Source organism: Ovis canadensis, chromosome 16 (assembly GCF_042477335.2).
Source record: "Ovis canadensis isolate MfBH-ARS-UI-01 breed Bighorn chromosome 16, ARS-UI_OviCan_v2, whole genome shotgun sequence".
In the NCBI taxonomy this organism is placed as follows: Eukaryota; Metazoa; Chordata; class Mammalia; order Artiodactyla; family Bovidae; genus Ovis; species Ovis canadensis.
Genome location: NC_091260.1, coordinates 75,922,421 through 75,935,885, shown reverse-complemented (window position 1 = coordinate 75,935,885; position 13,465 = coordinate 75,922,421). Strand labels below are relative to the sequence as shown.

Below are 13,465 nucleotides of genomic sequence, written 5' to 3'. Positions count from 1 at the left end.
AGCCACTCAGTCAATGGCAGTTCGTTACAGCAGCTCGAATGGACTAAGATGGCCATGTGTATTTTAAGCTGGGAGATCCTTGAGCACGTGTACCAGCTTATTGCTGCATGACAATCTCCAGCCCTGGTTTAACGTATGTTTATAGTTTTATCTGTGGATGGGCTGGGAGCCAGCTGATCTAGACTGCCTTTGCTCACGTGTCTGTGAGTGAGCCGCACCCGTCTGCCTGGGCCGCTCTGCTCCGTGCGTTTCTCATCCTCTTCCTGGAACCATCACATCATCTTGGCATGTTCTCCTTAGGTAGACAGTCCCGCCAGCGTGTGTGTTTCGCGCTTCCACAGATGTCCAATGGGCCAGCGCTGTTTCCTTTGACTGCAGTGGGTGTTAACTTCTACGCTCAGGCTTTGTCTACTGGTGGTGTGAGGGCTTCTCATTGTGGTGGCTTCTCTTGTTGTGAAGCATGGGCTCTAGGGTGTGAGAGCCTCAGTAGTTGTAACACACAGGCATAGTTGCCCCGCGGCGTGTGGGATCTTCCCGGACCAAGGATGGAACCCGTGTCCTCTGCACTAGCAGGCGGATTCTTAACCAGTGGACCACCAGGGAAGTCCCAGTGTTCTTAACTGAAGAATGTTGAAGCCACATGGCAAAAGGCGAAAAATTTAAGCCATAATACAGTCTGGTGGGAATGAAGTTGCAAGGTGGGAGAGGTTGAAGAGAAAGAGGAAGTTGTTTATAGCATGAATATATTCTCCAGCAGTGGATGGGGAATGTCTTTAGAGCACTGGATGGGGAGGAGAGATTGGCATTTCAATAGGAGAAGAATCCTCCCCTCTTTTCTAGGAGGGATGTGGGGAAGTTTGGGGGGTGATGGGGGGAAAGTAGAGGGAGTTCCCGTCTGTGGTTTCAATTTCCTCTGTGAAGTAGGAGGTGCAAAGGGGTTTCCTGTAAGGCAGGTGACTTAAGAGTGGCAGAGTTTAGGGCTTTCCTAATGGCTCGGGGTAAAGAAGCCACCTGCCAATTCAGGAGACATGGGTTTGATCCCTGGTCGGGGAAGATCCCACATGCGGTGGAGCAACCAAACCTGTGCACCAGAAACTACTGAGCCTGTGCTCTGGAGCCAGGGAATCATAGCCCCTGCCACAACTCCTGAAGCCCTTGAGCCCAGAGCCTGCACTCCGCAACAGGAAAAGCCGCCTCAAAGAGCAGCCACGCACTGCAACTAGTGAGCAGCCCCAGCTCACCGCAACTAGGGAAAAGCCCAGGTGGCAACAGGCCCAGCAAAGCCAAAAAATAAATAATTCAGAAAAAAATAAAAGAGACTGGGAAAGTTTAAAATTCCCCACTTGGGGCTTGGGGGATTGTCACTCAATGGAAATTAAGGGTGGACATGATGCTTCTAAGCGTGTATAGATATTAACCTTTTCTCTTTAAAACCATGGCAGTGATCCAAAGGGATCTTTGCTTTTCTTCTGCAACATAGATAGGGGGATAGGAAGTCAGGCTTGGCCACCATGGACTTTTCCACCCCCATGTACTCTCAGAGAAAACGCCATTGGCCAACTAAACAACAGCAACAGCAATATCCAAAGCAGAGTCAGAACCCTGGGGCTGGGCTGATCCCAGGAGTTACCTGTGGCTTTTCCATTGTTGGGCTCAGCCCAACAATCACCAAGACGTGTCCATTCACTTCCTTCTGAGTCAACATCTCCTCTCCACCCTCCTGTACTGCTGGGGTCCAGTCACCATCTTCTCTGTCCATTGCACGCCCACCCATGAGCCACCCCCCACTCCACTGGTGAGGCTTGTGTATGGCGTGGATAGCACCTAGCAGCCAGATGAGAATCACTATCCCTACCTTACAGTCTATTGAGTGGCCCTTGCCTAGATTCCCCTTTCATAAGACAAACTTTTGATTTTAGAATAGTTCAGACTTACAGAAAAACTGCAAAGATTGTGCAGAGAATTCAGTACACCCCACACCTGGTTACCCCTGTGGTAGAATCTTACACTATTATGACACAAATTTTATTATTGAACAAAATAAACCCATATCGATGCATTTTTATTATTCACTCAGGTCCATCTGTTAAAATTCAGACTTCCTCGTTTTTCCGCCAATGTCCTTTTTCTGTCCCAAGATCCCGGCTAGGATCCCACGTGACGTTTCGTTGTCATGTCCCCTCGGGCTCCTCCTGGTTTCCACAGTTTCTCAGATTTCATGATCTTGACAGTCTGGGGAGTGCTTGTCTAGCAGTCCGCAGTGTGTGTGCTAAGTCACTTCAGTCATGCCTGACTCTTTGCGACCCTGCAGACTGTAGCCCGCCAGGCTCCTCTGTCCATGGGATTTCCGAGGCAAGGACACTGGGGTGGCAGTAGTCTGTAGCGGGTCCCTCAATTTGTGTGTGTCTATTGGTTTTTCATGATGAGAGTGGAGCTGTGGGTTTTTCAAAGGAGCACCACAAAGGACAGTACTATTCTCATGATGTCCCACAAAGGGTTTTGTTTTTTTTTTTAAAGTGTTCAATGACACCAGTTATAGATGGTCAGGCTGACTTTGTTCAGAATAATCAGACAGGTGTGAGGACCATTGCAATGGGCAAGTGGGAATTGATAGCCACAGAGCAGAATGGCAGGGGAGGGGTCTATGGATGCAAAATTACTAAGACGGAATATCAGAGGGATTCTGGCCAAACCAGCCTAGCCAGATTCCTGATGAAGACGGGCCGGGGTGATTGGAGAGCCCCTGAGGCGTGGTGGGCAATGAAGAACAGATCAGATACTAGAGTGGGGCAGGGGTGAGTTAACCAGAGTTCAGTTGACTGACTAGCTGGGTTCTTGCTAAAGTGAGATTTTGCAAGGAAGGGCACAGATGCATCTGGGAGAAGGTTCAGGAGCCCGACTGAAGTTTGATCAGCAGAGAATCTTTGTCCACGCACACTCTGGACATGACTGTTGACCCCGATGACCAGGCTGAGGCCGTGCTGGCCAGACCTCTCTCGTGGAAGATTACCGCCCCCGCCGCCGTCTTCACAGTCTGCTCTTGGGAGTGCGGTCTGGACTCTGGACTCTGACTGGACCTACAGCCCACGAGTGAAGGGGTGGGCTCTACTGTGTCACCTCCTTGGGACTCGAGCACGTGCATAAGTTATTTGGCGTTTTTCTGCCCAGAGATTTGTCCGTTAGGCACTTTGTATACATACCTTGTCTCCTGTCTTTTTCACCATTGTGAGGTTGATATTGTCTGTGTTTTTCCCGTTGTAGAAACAGATTCAGTGACGTTGGCTGACCTCCCCGAGGTCACCCGGCTTTTAAGCGGCAGGCTCAGAGCCTGGACTTGGGTGTTCCCAGAGCTGGCTCTCTTCAGTGCTCAGCTCTCCATCCGCATAGCCACTCAGTCACCCCGCTGAAGCTGTGTCAGCGAGAATTAGCTTATTCCCTGGGCCACTTATGCCCTGCTTTAGGCAGGGTAAGGCTCATGGGCTCCATGGGAGGAGGTGTTCTTGAGCTGCATGTGGTCAAAGTCCACTCTGACGACTTCAGGGACCAAATCCTATTCCATGTGGTCCATGGTGACTAGGCTCAAACTAGATTTTAATGGGAGACACATTCTGTTTTATAAGGAAGTTCAGTTCAGTCGCTCAGTCGTGTCTGACTCTTTGTGACCCCATGAACTGCAGCACACCAGGCCTCCTTGTCCATCCCCAACTCCCGGAGTTTGCTCAAACTCATGTCCATCGAGTTGGTGATGCCATCCAACCATCTCATCCTCTGTTGTCCCCTTCTCCTCCTGCCTTCAATCGTTCTCAGCATCAAAGTCTTTCCCAAGGAGTCGGTTCTTCGCATTAGGTGGCCAAAGTATTGGAGTTTCAGCTTCAGCATAAGTCCTTCCAATGAATATTCAGGACTGATTTCTTTTAGGATAGTCCATGGGGTCGCTGAGGGTCGGGCACGACTAAGCGACTTCCCTTTCACTTTTCACTTTCCTGCATTGGAGAAGGAAATGGCAACCCACTCCAGTGTTCTTGCCTGGAGAATCCCAGGGATGGGGGAGCCTGGTAGGCTGCCCTCTGAGGTCGCACAGAGTTGGACATGACTGAAGTGACTTAGCAGAGAGAGACTGGTTGGATCTCCTTGCCGGGTTCTATTTAGTTATCTACCATCTGTCCATCTACCTACCTATCTACCTATCATCTGCCTGCATATCTATTCACTATCTATCTGTCATCTATCCATCTACCTACCTGCCTATGATTTTTTCATCAATCTATGTACCTACCTATCAGTCTGTCTGTCTTCCCTGTCTGTCCATCTACCATCTATCTATTGCTTACCTATGTATCATCTGTCCCTCTATCTACTTACCTATCATCTATCTACCTACCTTTCATTTGTCTATCTCTTACTCAAGGAGAAAGCTCCTTTCAGTTAATTATCATCTTAAAGCAAGAGAGTTCCAGAAAAAACATCTATTTCTGCTTTATTGACTATGCCAAAGCCTTTGACTGTGTGGATCACAATAAACTGTGGAAAATTCTGAGAGAGATGGGAATACCAGACCACCTGACCTGCCTCTTGAGAAACCTGTATGCAGGTCAGGAAGCAACAGTTAGAACTGGACATGGAACAACAGACTGGTTCCAAATAGGAAAAGGAGTACGTCAAGGCTGTAGATTGTCACCCTGCTTATTTAACTTCTATGCAGAATACATCATGAGAAATGCTGGGCTGGAGGAAGCACAAGCTGGAATCAAGATTGCTGGGAGAAATATCAATAATCTCAGATATGCAGATGACACCACCCTTAGGGCAGAAAGTGAAGAGGAACTAAAAAGCCTCTTGATGAAAGTGAAAGAGGAGAGTGAAAAAGTTGGCTTAAAACTCAACATTCAGAAAATGAAGATCATGGCATCTGGTCCCATCATTTCATGGGAAATAGATGGGGAAACAGTGGAAACAGTGTCAGACTTTATTTTTGGGGCTCCAAAATGCAGATGGTGACTGCAGCCATGAAATTAAAAGACGTTTACTCCTTGGAAGAAAAGTTGTGACCAACTTAGATAGCATATTGAAAAGCAGAGACATTACTTTGCCAACAAAGGTCCGTCTAGTCAAGGCTATGATTTTTCCAGTGGTCACATATGCATGTGAGAGTTGGACTGTGAAGAAAGCTGAGTGCCAAAGAATTGACGCTTTTGAACTGTGGTGTTGGAGAAGACTCTTGAGAGTCCCTTGGCCTGCAAGGAGATCCAAGCAGTCCATTCTAAAGGAGATCAGTCCTGGGTGTTCTTTGGAAGGAATGATGCTAAAGCTGAAACTCCAGTAATCTGGCCACCTCATGAGAAGAGTTGACTCATTGGAAAAGACTCTGGGGGCAGGAGGAGAAGGGGACGACCGAGGATGAGATGGCTGGATGGCATCACGGACTCGATGGACGTGAATTTGAGTGAACTCCGGGAGTTGGTGATGGACAGGGAGGCCTGGCGTGCTGTGATTCATGGGGTCGCAAAGAGTCGGACACGACTGAGTGACTGAACTGACGGAGTAAAGAAGGTTAACATCTATTCATTCTTAGCAGCATTGGGTCCATCCTCTGTTTCAACTGAGTGAGGTTGTCTGTGCAATAAGAGGTATTGTTCTGTCATCCTGGGGACGCCAGCGGGACCTGGGGGTGATTTCATGGGTCGTAACAGCTTGAGTCCAAGTTGTCAGAATGCATGGGCTGCGTGTTGGTTTTTCCGGTCTCTACATAACGCGCAGGACAGATCTATATAATGGACCGTTTCCTTTGTGGATCCTAGATGTTTCTTCTCCCTGCCTGTTCAGAGCGTTTAGCATATGTCAGTGCAAAGGACATCCTGCTGAAAATGCGTCCGACACACTCCTTCATGTTTTTTAGAAAAAATGGCTCTAAGCAAATTGCAATTTGTTTCACTACGACCCTGGCTAAATCTAACTGACAGGTGCTGCAAAGCGCTTAGCTGGACGACAAATGCAACTGAGATCAAAAGCCGCCCCTCCCCCTGCCCCCGCCCTGACAGTTTCCCCCAGTTAAGCTGCTTTGGGGATCTGACAGCTAGCATCCTTCCTGGGTTGGCGGGGCGGGGGGTGGGGCGGCATGGGTTCTGTAAACAGGAGAGAGTCAAAAAGTGTCAGCCTCTGGTTGGAACCTGTGAGTCACAGAACGGAAAGGTCCCACCCATTTGTTTCTGGCTTGTTAACCCCGTGACAGGACCGTGTTAGTCAGCGCTCATCCCAGAAAGTCAGCGATGTTTCTTCACCTTTTCGTGTTGGCGAGGATGTCAGGAGGTGGGCTGAGGTCTGCCCCGGGGCAGACCACACTGCTTTCGTTAGAGTTACACCCTGGTTTTTGCTGCTTCTTCGTTTTTAACCCGAAGGCTGATGAGAAGAAGGTACTATCGCTCGGCCAGCAGCCTGCAGCGTCTGGTGCTGTTTGAGGAAGGAAACCCAGTCCCACCTGTACATCTGTCTCGATCGGGGTGCGATGACAGGGAGGACAGGGCTCCCACATGGGAGGAGTTAGTTACTGAGGGGCGTGCATGTATTGGCAGGGCCGGGGCGGAGCCCAGGCAATGCCACTGCGGCAGGAGAGGGGACTTCTGCCTGCCGCTGTGCTGGGGGCCTCTGTTTGCTCGGCCTCCCGGCCTGCAGGGTGTGTGTGTGTGTGTGTGTGTGTGTGTGTGTGTGTGTGTGTGCAGGGCGTGTGTGTGCCTGTGTGTGTGAGTCTCAGGAAGCACCTCTTGGCTCGTGCTTGCGTGTGTGTGTGTGTGTGTGTGTGCAGGGCGTGTGTGTGCCTGTGTGTGTGAGTCTCAGGAAGCACCTTTGGGCTCGTGCCTGCAGTCTACCAGGGAGGTCTTACCTCTTCTGCCATATCCCCAGTCTCACGCGGTGCCCTTCCTGGTACCAGTCAGGGAAGGAGCTTCAGGTTTCCTGGCCTCTTCGAGGTGCAGAAGCCTCCCTGAGGGGAGCCAGTGGTGCCCAGTTAACAGCAGAAAGTACAGCTAAGTGTCCACCTGGCCCTACACCTGCAGCCCTGACAGTGAGAGGTGTTTCGAGGGACCTGCACTGGGTGGGGATGAGGGGGATTTCAGAGCTGAATCCTCAGGGTAGAGGGATGGAGACTGGGGACTTCCCCGGTGGTCTGGTGGTGAGGAATCTGCCTGCCAGTGCAGGGGCCATGGGTTCCATCTCTGCTCCGGGAAGATCCCACATGCCGAGGGGCAACTCAGCCCATGCCCTGCAACCTCTGAGCCCTGGAGCCTAGAAGCCACTGAAGTGAGAAGCCCAACACTGCAACTAGAGAGTAGTCCCAACTCACGGCAACTAGATAAAGCCCTCACGCAGGAACGAAGACCCAGAGCAGCTCCCCCTCAAAAGGATGGAGACTGGCAGCCAGGCCCTTGTGCAGACTGCCCGCACTCCCGAGGTGTGTTAGCCATCATTAGGGCCAGGATGCAGATGGCAAGCAGGAGGGGCTGGGGGTGCCGGGGTCAGGGCTAAGGGGAGCAGGAGGGGAGGCCGTCGTCCACCTTGGTCCTGAAAAGGTGACATCTGAGCCTCTGGGACAGTGGTTCTCAACAGGACTGATTTCACCCCCCGGCGATACTTGGTGAGGTCCAGAGACACTTGTGGTTGTCATGCCTGGGAGGGACGAAGGTGTGGTAGCTACGATGTCTAGTGGGCAGAGTTCAGGGAGGTGGCTGACCATCCCACAGTGTGCAGGACAGCCCCGCAACAGAGTTACCCGGCCCAGTGTCAGACAGCAGGCTTCGGACAGCATGGGCATTTGACCCCAGAGCCTCTTTGTGTGTTGACTGAGGATCTTTCTCGGGGTGAACCAGGAGCATCCTGGGAACACGGCTTCTCACATGATGTTCTCCTTATTCACCGCTACCTAAGAGTGTGCAGGCTTTTTGAGAATCCTCTGGGAATGAGCAGAAAATCCGGCCCTTTTTTTTGGAAGTACAGGGCGATGAAGGGGAGAAATTTATATTCTGATACGAATATTATTACCTGCTTGGGTTCATGGATGAGGGTCTGGGTAGCAATACTCCCTGTGTTCTCTGTGTGTATTTGTGTGTGTGTGTGTGTGTGTGTGTGAGAGAGAGAGAGAGAGAGAGAGAGAGAGGACCTTCTGAGCCATGCCAGGGTGGCAGTGTGCACTAACACATCCTGTTGCTATGGTGATGAGATGCAGACCGTCTCTTCCCTGAGGCTCTGGAATTCTGGGAAATGGCTCCAAGCTTCCTATTCTGTTTTGCGTTGCCCTCTCCTGCTGGGAGCTGACAGCATCCGCGTGCGACCAGCTCAGGTTTGCCCTCGCCACCCCCGCAGCCTCCCTGCTCCCCATGTCCCCTCAACGGGTTGCCTGGACAGCTGGCCTTCAAGCAGGTCGGCAGAAGGGAACTCAAGTGAACCAGAGGCAGCAGCGCTGTGGCCCAGGCAGGGTCCTCTGTCGCCTCGTATCCTGGACTCCTGAGAATTTTCTCCTGTGGCTTGGGAGGCAAACACACACACTGCCCACCCTCCCAAAGATGGTCCAGCCCTGCAGGCGGACGCTGCGCTGTCTCGCTCTGCGTGTAGGAAGCCCCTCTTGGATGCTCGCTCTTTGTGGAGGGTGGTCCATCCACGTGTGCGTTTCTCTTTGCAGGGCACGTCACCATCACCAACTACTTGTTGAACTATTTCCCTGGTCTTGACCTTGAAAGGAGGAATGCGTTCGGGTTCACGGCCCTGATGAAAGCCGCCATGCAGGGCCGGACGGAGTGCATCCGAGCCCTGATGCTAGCAGGTACGTCCCCACCTGTCTCCTGTGGTCTCGGCCCCAGGCAGTGCTGACTGTGCGCCTTAAAAAATACATGTTGGGACTTCCTTGCTGGTCCACTGGCTAAGACTCCACACTCCCAAGGCAGGGGGCCAGAGTTTGATCCCAGGTCAGGGAGCTTGATCCCACAGGCCACATCTAAGAGTTCACATACCACAACTAGAAAGATCCCATCTGTTGCAGTGAAGATTGAAGATCTTTTCCTCCTCATTCTAAAAGAGAGTCAGTGCCTAGAGCACAGCCTCCTTGAGTTATTCTAACAATTAAGTGAGAAATGTTCATGAAGCCCGCACCCAGGGTCAGGCACAGAGAGAGCGTCTTAACATCTCACTCAGTGGGGGACGCTGTTGTTGCTGTTACTTGATTTCATCATCTTCATTTATTTTGGTTTTGTTCTTGGCACTGGCTTCAGCTGATCTCGCTGGACCCTACGAGCTCCCGGGGAGATGGCATGCCCTCCCATCTCGGTACCTTGTGTGTGCATGTGTGAAGTCGCTCAGTTGTGTCCAACTCTTCTCGACCCCATGGACTGTAGCCCTCCAGCCTCCTATGTCCATGGGATTCTCCAGGCAAGAATACTGGAGTGGGTTGCCATTTCCTCCTCCAGGGGATCTTCCCAACCCAGGGAGTGAACCCACATCTCTTACGTCTCCTGCGCTGGCAAGCAGATTCTTTACCGCTAGCAACACCGGGAAGACCCCTGCCTTGTGATTAGATTGGACTTGGAAGATTCCCAACCTACTTTGGATTGTTTTTTAGTTTTTCTCCTGCTTTTCTTAACTGGAATATTTTAGGAAATGCTGTAAGAAAAATAAATTCTGTAAGTAAAGACAGGCTTCAAAGATGAAAAACTTTTTTGTAATCAAAAAAGATCTTAATTGAAATTAATTTCATTGATTGTGCTTTTGACTCAATGACAGTTTCATTTTTTTTTTTTAAAGAGCTGTGGGCTTCCCTAGTGATTCAGCAGGAAAGAATCTGCCTGCCAGTGCAGGAGACTTGAATTTAATCGTTGGGTCAGGAAGATGCCCTGGAGGAGGAAGTGGCAACCCACTCTAGTATTCTTGCCTAGAAAATCCCAGGGACAGAGGGGCCTGACGGGCTACTCTGTTCATGGGGTTGCAAAGAGTCAGACACGACTTAGCAATTAAACAACAGCAAACAGTTTCCACGAAGTTTATCAGGAACATTGGGGAGGGATGGTTCCTCCTAATTAAATGGTGATTATGATGCTTTTGTGTTTGGGGGGTCCTTCATCTGCTTTTACGACTTCTGGATCTTATAATTGAGTGTAGCCATTTACTTTCACCACCAAATCTTACCATGTTGATCCAGGAATTTCCCCCAGTGAATTCATTTGAATTACAAGCCCTCTTGCTTTTAGATGAGTTGCCTCCTAATCACTCTAGACCTTGCATGGGCTTTCCTGTCTTTCTCTTTTCCTGGGTCTGGTGCAGGTTTCAGGCGATTATAGGATCTCAGAACCATTTTTCAGATCTCAGGAGAGATGGGCCTGCTTAAGACAGTGTAATGCTAATGTGTTTTCCCCCTTTTCCTCTGTTATTTGGTTAACAAATTTGGCATTAGGTTTCATCCTTTCCTGTTTCCACCTGCGTGATCACAACCCCATCAGTCTAGAATAATCCCTCACGGGTACAAACCTCTAGGGCCCGCATCCCTGGACTGAACGTGGTCAGAGCAGAAAGATCCATAAAGCCAACTGGACCCTGGTGTCAAATTCCAGCTCCTCCGTTCAGCCTCTCTACCCACAAGGCCAATCACCTCCTGCCCCAGGCCTGTTTCTTCTGTGATATTCAGCGGCCATCAGTAGTTACTGCCGAGCGTCGAGATGGGGACGGACTGAGTTCACACATGATTCTGACGGTTGCCTGGAATGGAGGAAGCCGTCGGTAATGGTTGAAAAAGTAAAAAGTGTGAAATTGTTAGTTGCTCAGTCGTGCCTTACTCTTTGTGATCCCACGCACAAAGGCTCCTCTGTCCATGGGATTCTCCAGGCAAGAATACTGGGGTGGGTTGCCATTCCCTTCTCCAGGGCATCTTCCTGACTCAGGGATCAAACCAGGGTCTCCTGCATTGCAGGTGGATTCTTCACCATCTGAGCCACCAGGGAAGATTTGGTTATCATTATTGTTATTATGGATTTTATTATTTAAAGAAATTTTATTTATTTTATTTTATGTTATTCATTTATTTTTGGCTGTGCTGGGTCTTCGTTGCTGTGCATCGGCTTTCTTTGTGGCGAATGGGGGCTGCTTTTCCTTGCAGTTCGAGGGCTTCTCATTGCGGTCGCGTCTCTCCTTGGGGAGCACGGGCTCCAGGGCATGCAGGCTTCAGTAGTTGCCTCTAGAGCACAGGCTCAGTAGTTGTGGGGCACGGACTTAGTTGCTCCAGCATGTGGGGTCTTCCCCGACCAGGGATCAAGCTCGTGTCCCATGCCTTGGCAGGCAGATTCCCCTCCACCAAGGGCGGGTAGCACCAAGGAAGTTGGTTATTAGTGACTTTGTGTGTTTAATATGATTTGTTAAATGAAAAACTATGGGATACTTTTCCCTTTGAAAATATGCTTATGATGAGATACTTTACTTTCTTATGGAGGGTAATGAGCTTGTAACTCGGGTTTCTCAATCCTGGTCCTGTCAACACTGGGGCCAGGTGATTCTTCAGGGTTGGGCAGTCCTGTGAATTTCAGGCTGTTTAGCAGCACCCCTGGCCTCTGCTCGCTAGGTGACTGTAGCACCTCTTGGTTTTGACAACCAAAAATATCTCTGGACGTTGCCAAACGTCCCCTATTGGGAAAGTCGACTGTTGTTGAAAGCCACTGATATGATGTAAATGGGAAACGATGGGGAAAGTGAAGAGAGAATCTGACACCTTTTTTCAGGAAGCTTTTGACTGCCCTCTAAGGCTTTTGTTGTTTAACTTTAGAATATTTTCATTTTCTGCTGTTTGCACTAAGTCATCTTCTACTTTTCCCCAGGAAGGTGGGTTACGTTTTTCTCTTACAGTAGATGTGTGTGTGTGTGTGTGTGTGTGTGTGTGTGTGTGTGTGTGTTTTAGAAGAGAAAACAATACGTGATTGAATGTCTTTTCTGAATTTGATACACAGCAATAAGGGTACTTGTTGAGATATTTAAACAGTTGGCATCAATCTTTTAAAGTCTTCTTATTTCCATTTGAATTTATTAAGAAAAACTAAAGCCTGTAAAGATCCTAAAATCTGAGCATTGCTTTTGGATTGATGTTTATGTACAGCTAAGAGCAAAGTACAGAATCAGGTCATCCTGTGATCATTTTAAAAGCAAAAGGCATTTTGCATTACTACATAATAATGATTAGGATAAAATTGTGTATCTCATTTTCATTTTTTCAAGTTCAGTATTCTTCTGAACCTGAGTGTCTTTCTGAATCTGGGTTGAATTTCATTATACTTAATAAGAACTATTGCCTTTTAGAAATGATGAATCATTGAATTGAATGCCACCCCTAAACTGTTCAGATTTTCCAATAGTTCATAACCTATGAGTGCCTATGAGCTCTTATCTTACCTTGTCAGGCAGAACAAGGTAATGTCAGAATTACCAAAACTTAGGCTTTTAATAAAAATATAACTAGGTTCTAAAAAGCTCACCTGTTGGCTCTTTCATTTTTGGCTTCCTAAGGAGAACTGTCTGCTCTGCTGATATCACAGTGGGGTTGGGGCTGGGTGGTGCTGACTGCAGAATCTTGTTAATTCAGTGGAATATTAATGCCCCTAAGTAACAGGTCTGTTTAATAAGTGGCTCCGAGAACCGTAAGGAAGATGTGATTATCTCTGAAGAGAAGCAGAACCCAGCGGAGGTTGTCAGGTCCCAGACTTGCTTAAGAGAGCTGGTTTTCATACCTGACGTGTGTCATTGCTGCAGCACCTGGGGAGCAAACACAAGCAAACAAAAGCTCCGAGTTTCCCTGTGAGTGTGGGGAACAAAACAGACGGGAAGGCGGAGGAGGCTCGTTTAACAAGCAGAGGCATTACCGCTGCTGATCACATCCTCATCCTTGTTGTAGGCAAGCCCTGACTGTGTGTTTCCAGAAAGCCGAAGGATACGATGTCCCCAGAGAGTTTTCTTTCTGCTTGTAGAGGAAAACATGGATTTCCCATAATTAAGTTGGAATAGTTTCAAGTTATTAAGCAGAGGAAGGACAAAAAAATCAGGGATTTTATATCATCGAGGGCATGGTCTCAGCCTGGGCACCCACGAAAGCCAGCTGTGAGACAAGGACACGGAAGTACTTGTTCTAGAAAGTGAGACCAGGGGCAAGTATTTGTTCGGGAAAGTCACCCCAGGAAGCCAGCCAGGGATAAGGAAGCCAGACTGGGAAGACTGGAAAAGGAAGCCATGTGAGTTACCGGGTGGGCACGTGGGAATCAGTGCTGCTGAGACCTCTCAGATTGAAGTGCCTGGGGATGGGGTGGGACCCCTGCCTTTAAGGGCTCTTCCTGATGACCCTGCCTCCTGATTCATCATATTGATTATACCCCAAGATATCATGTTGATTAATATATTGAATATATCCTATTCGTATTGAATAGCATATCATGTTGAATATCACATAGAATATCAT

General features: G+C 49.0%; 1 protein-coding gene across 2 annotated transcripts in view; it reads left to right on the top strand.

Annotated features, from left to right (window-relative positions):
- ANKRD33B (ankyrin repeat domain 33B) overlaps window positions 1–13,465 on the top strand; it is a 101,546-nt gene that overhangs the window by 75,554 nt on the left and 12,527 nt on the right. Inside the window, exon 3 of one of the 2 annotated variants that reach the window (XM_069556075.1) lies at window positions 8,669–8,809. The exons of the other annotated variant lie outside the window; for it this stretch is intronic. Within the exon in view, the coding sequence (XP_069412176.1) occupies window positions 8,669–8,809 (141 nt within the window). The remainder of the gene's footprint in view (window positions 1–8,668; window positions 8,810–13,465) is intronic. 2 annotated transcript variants of the gene reach the window in all.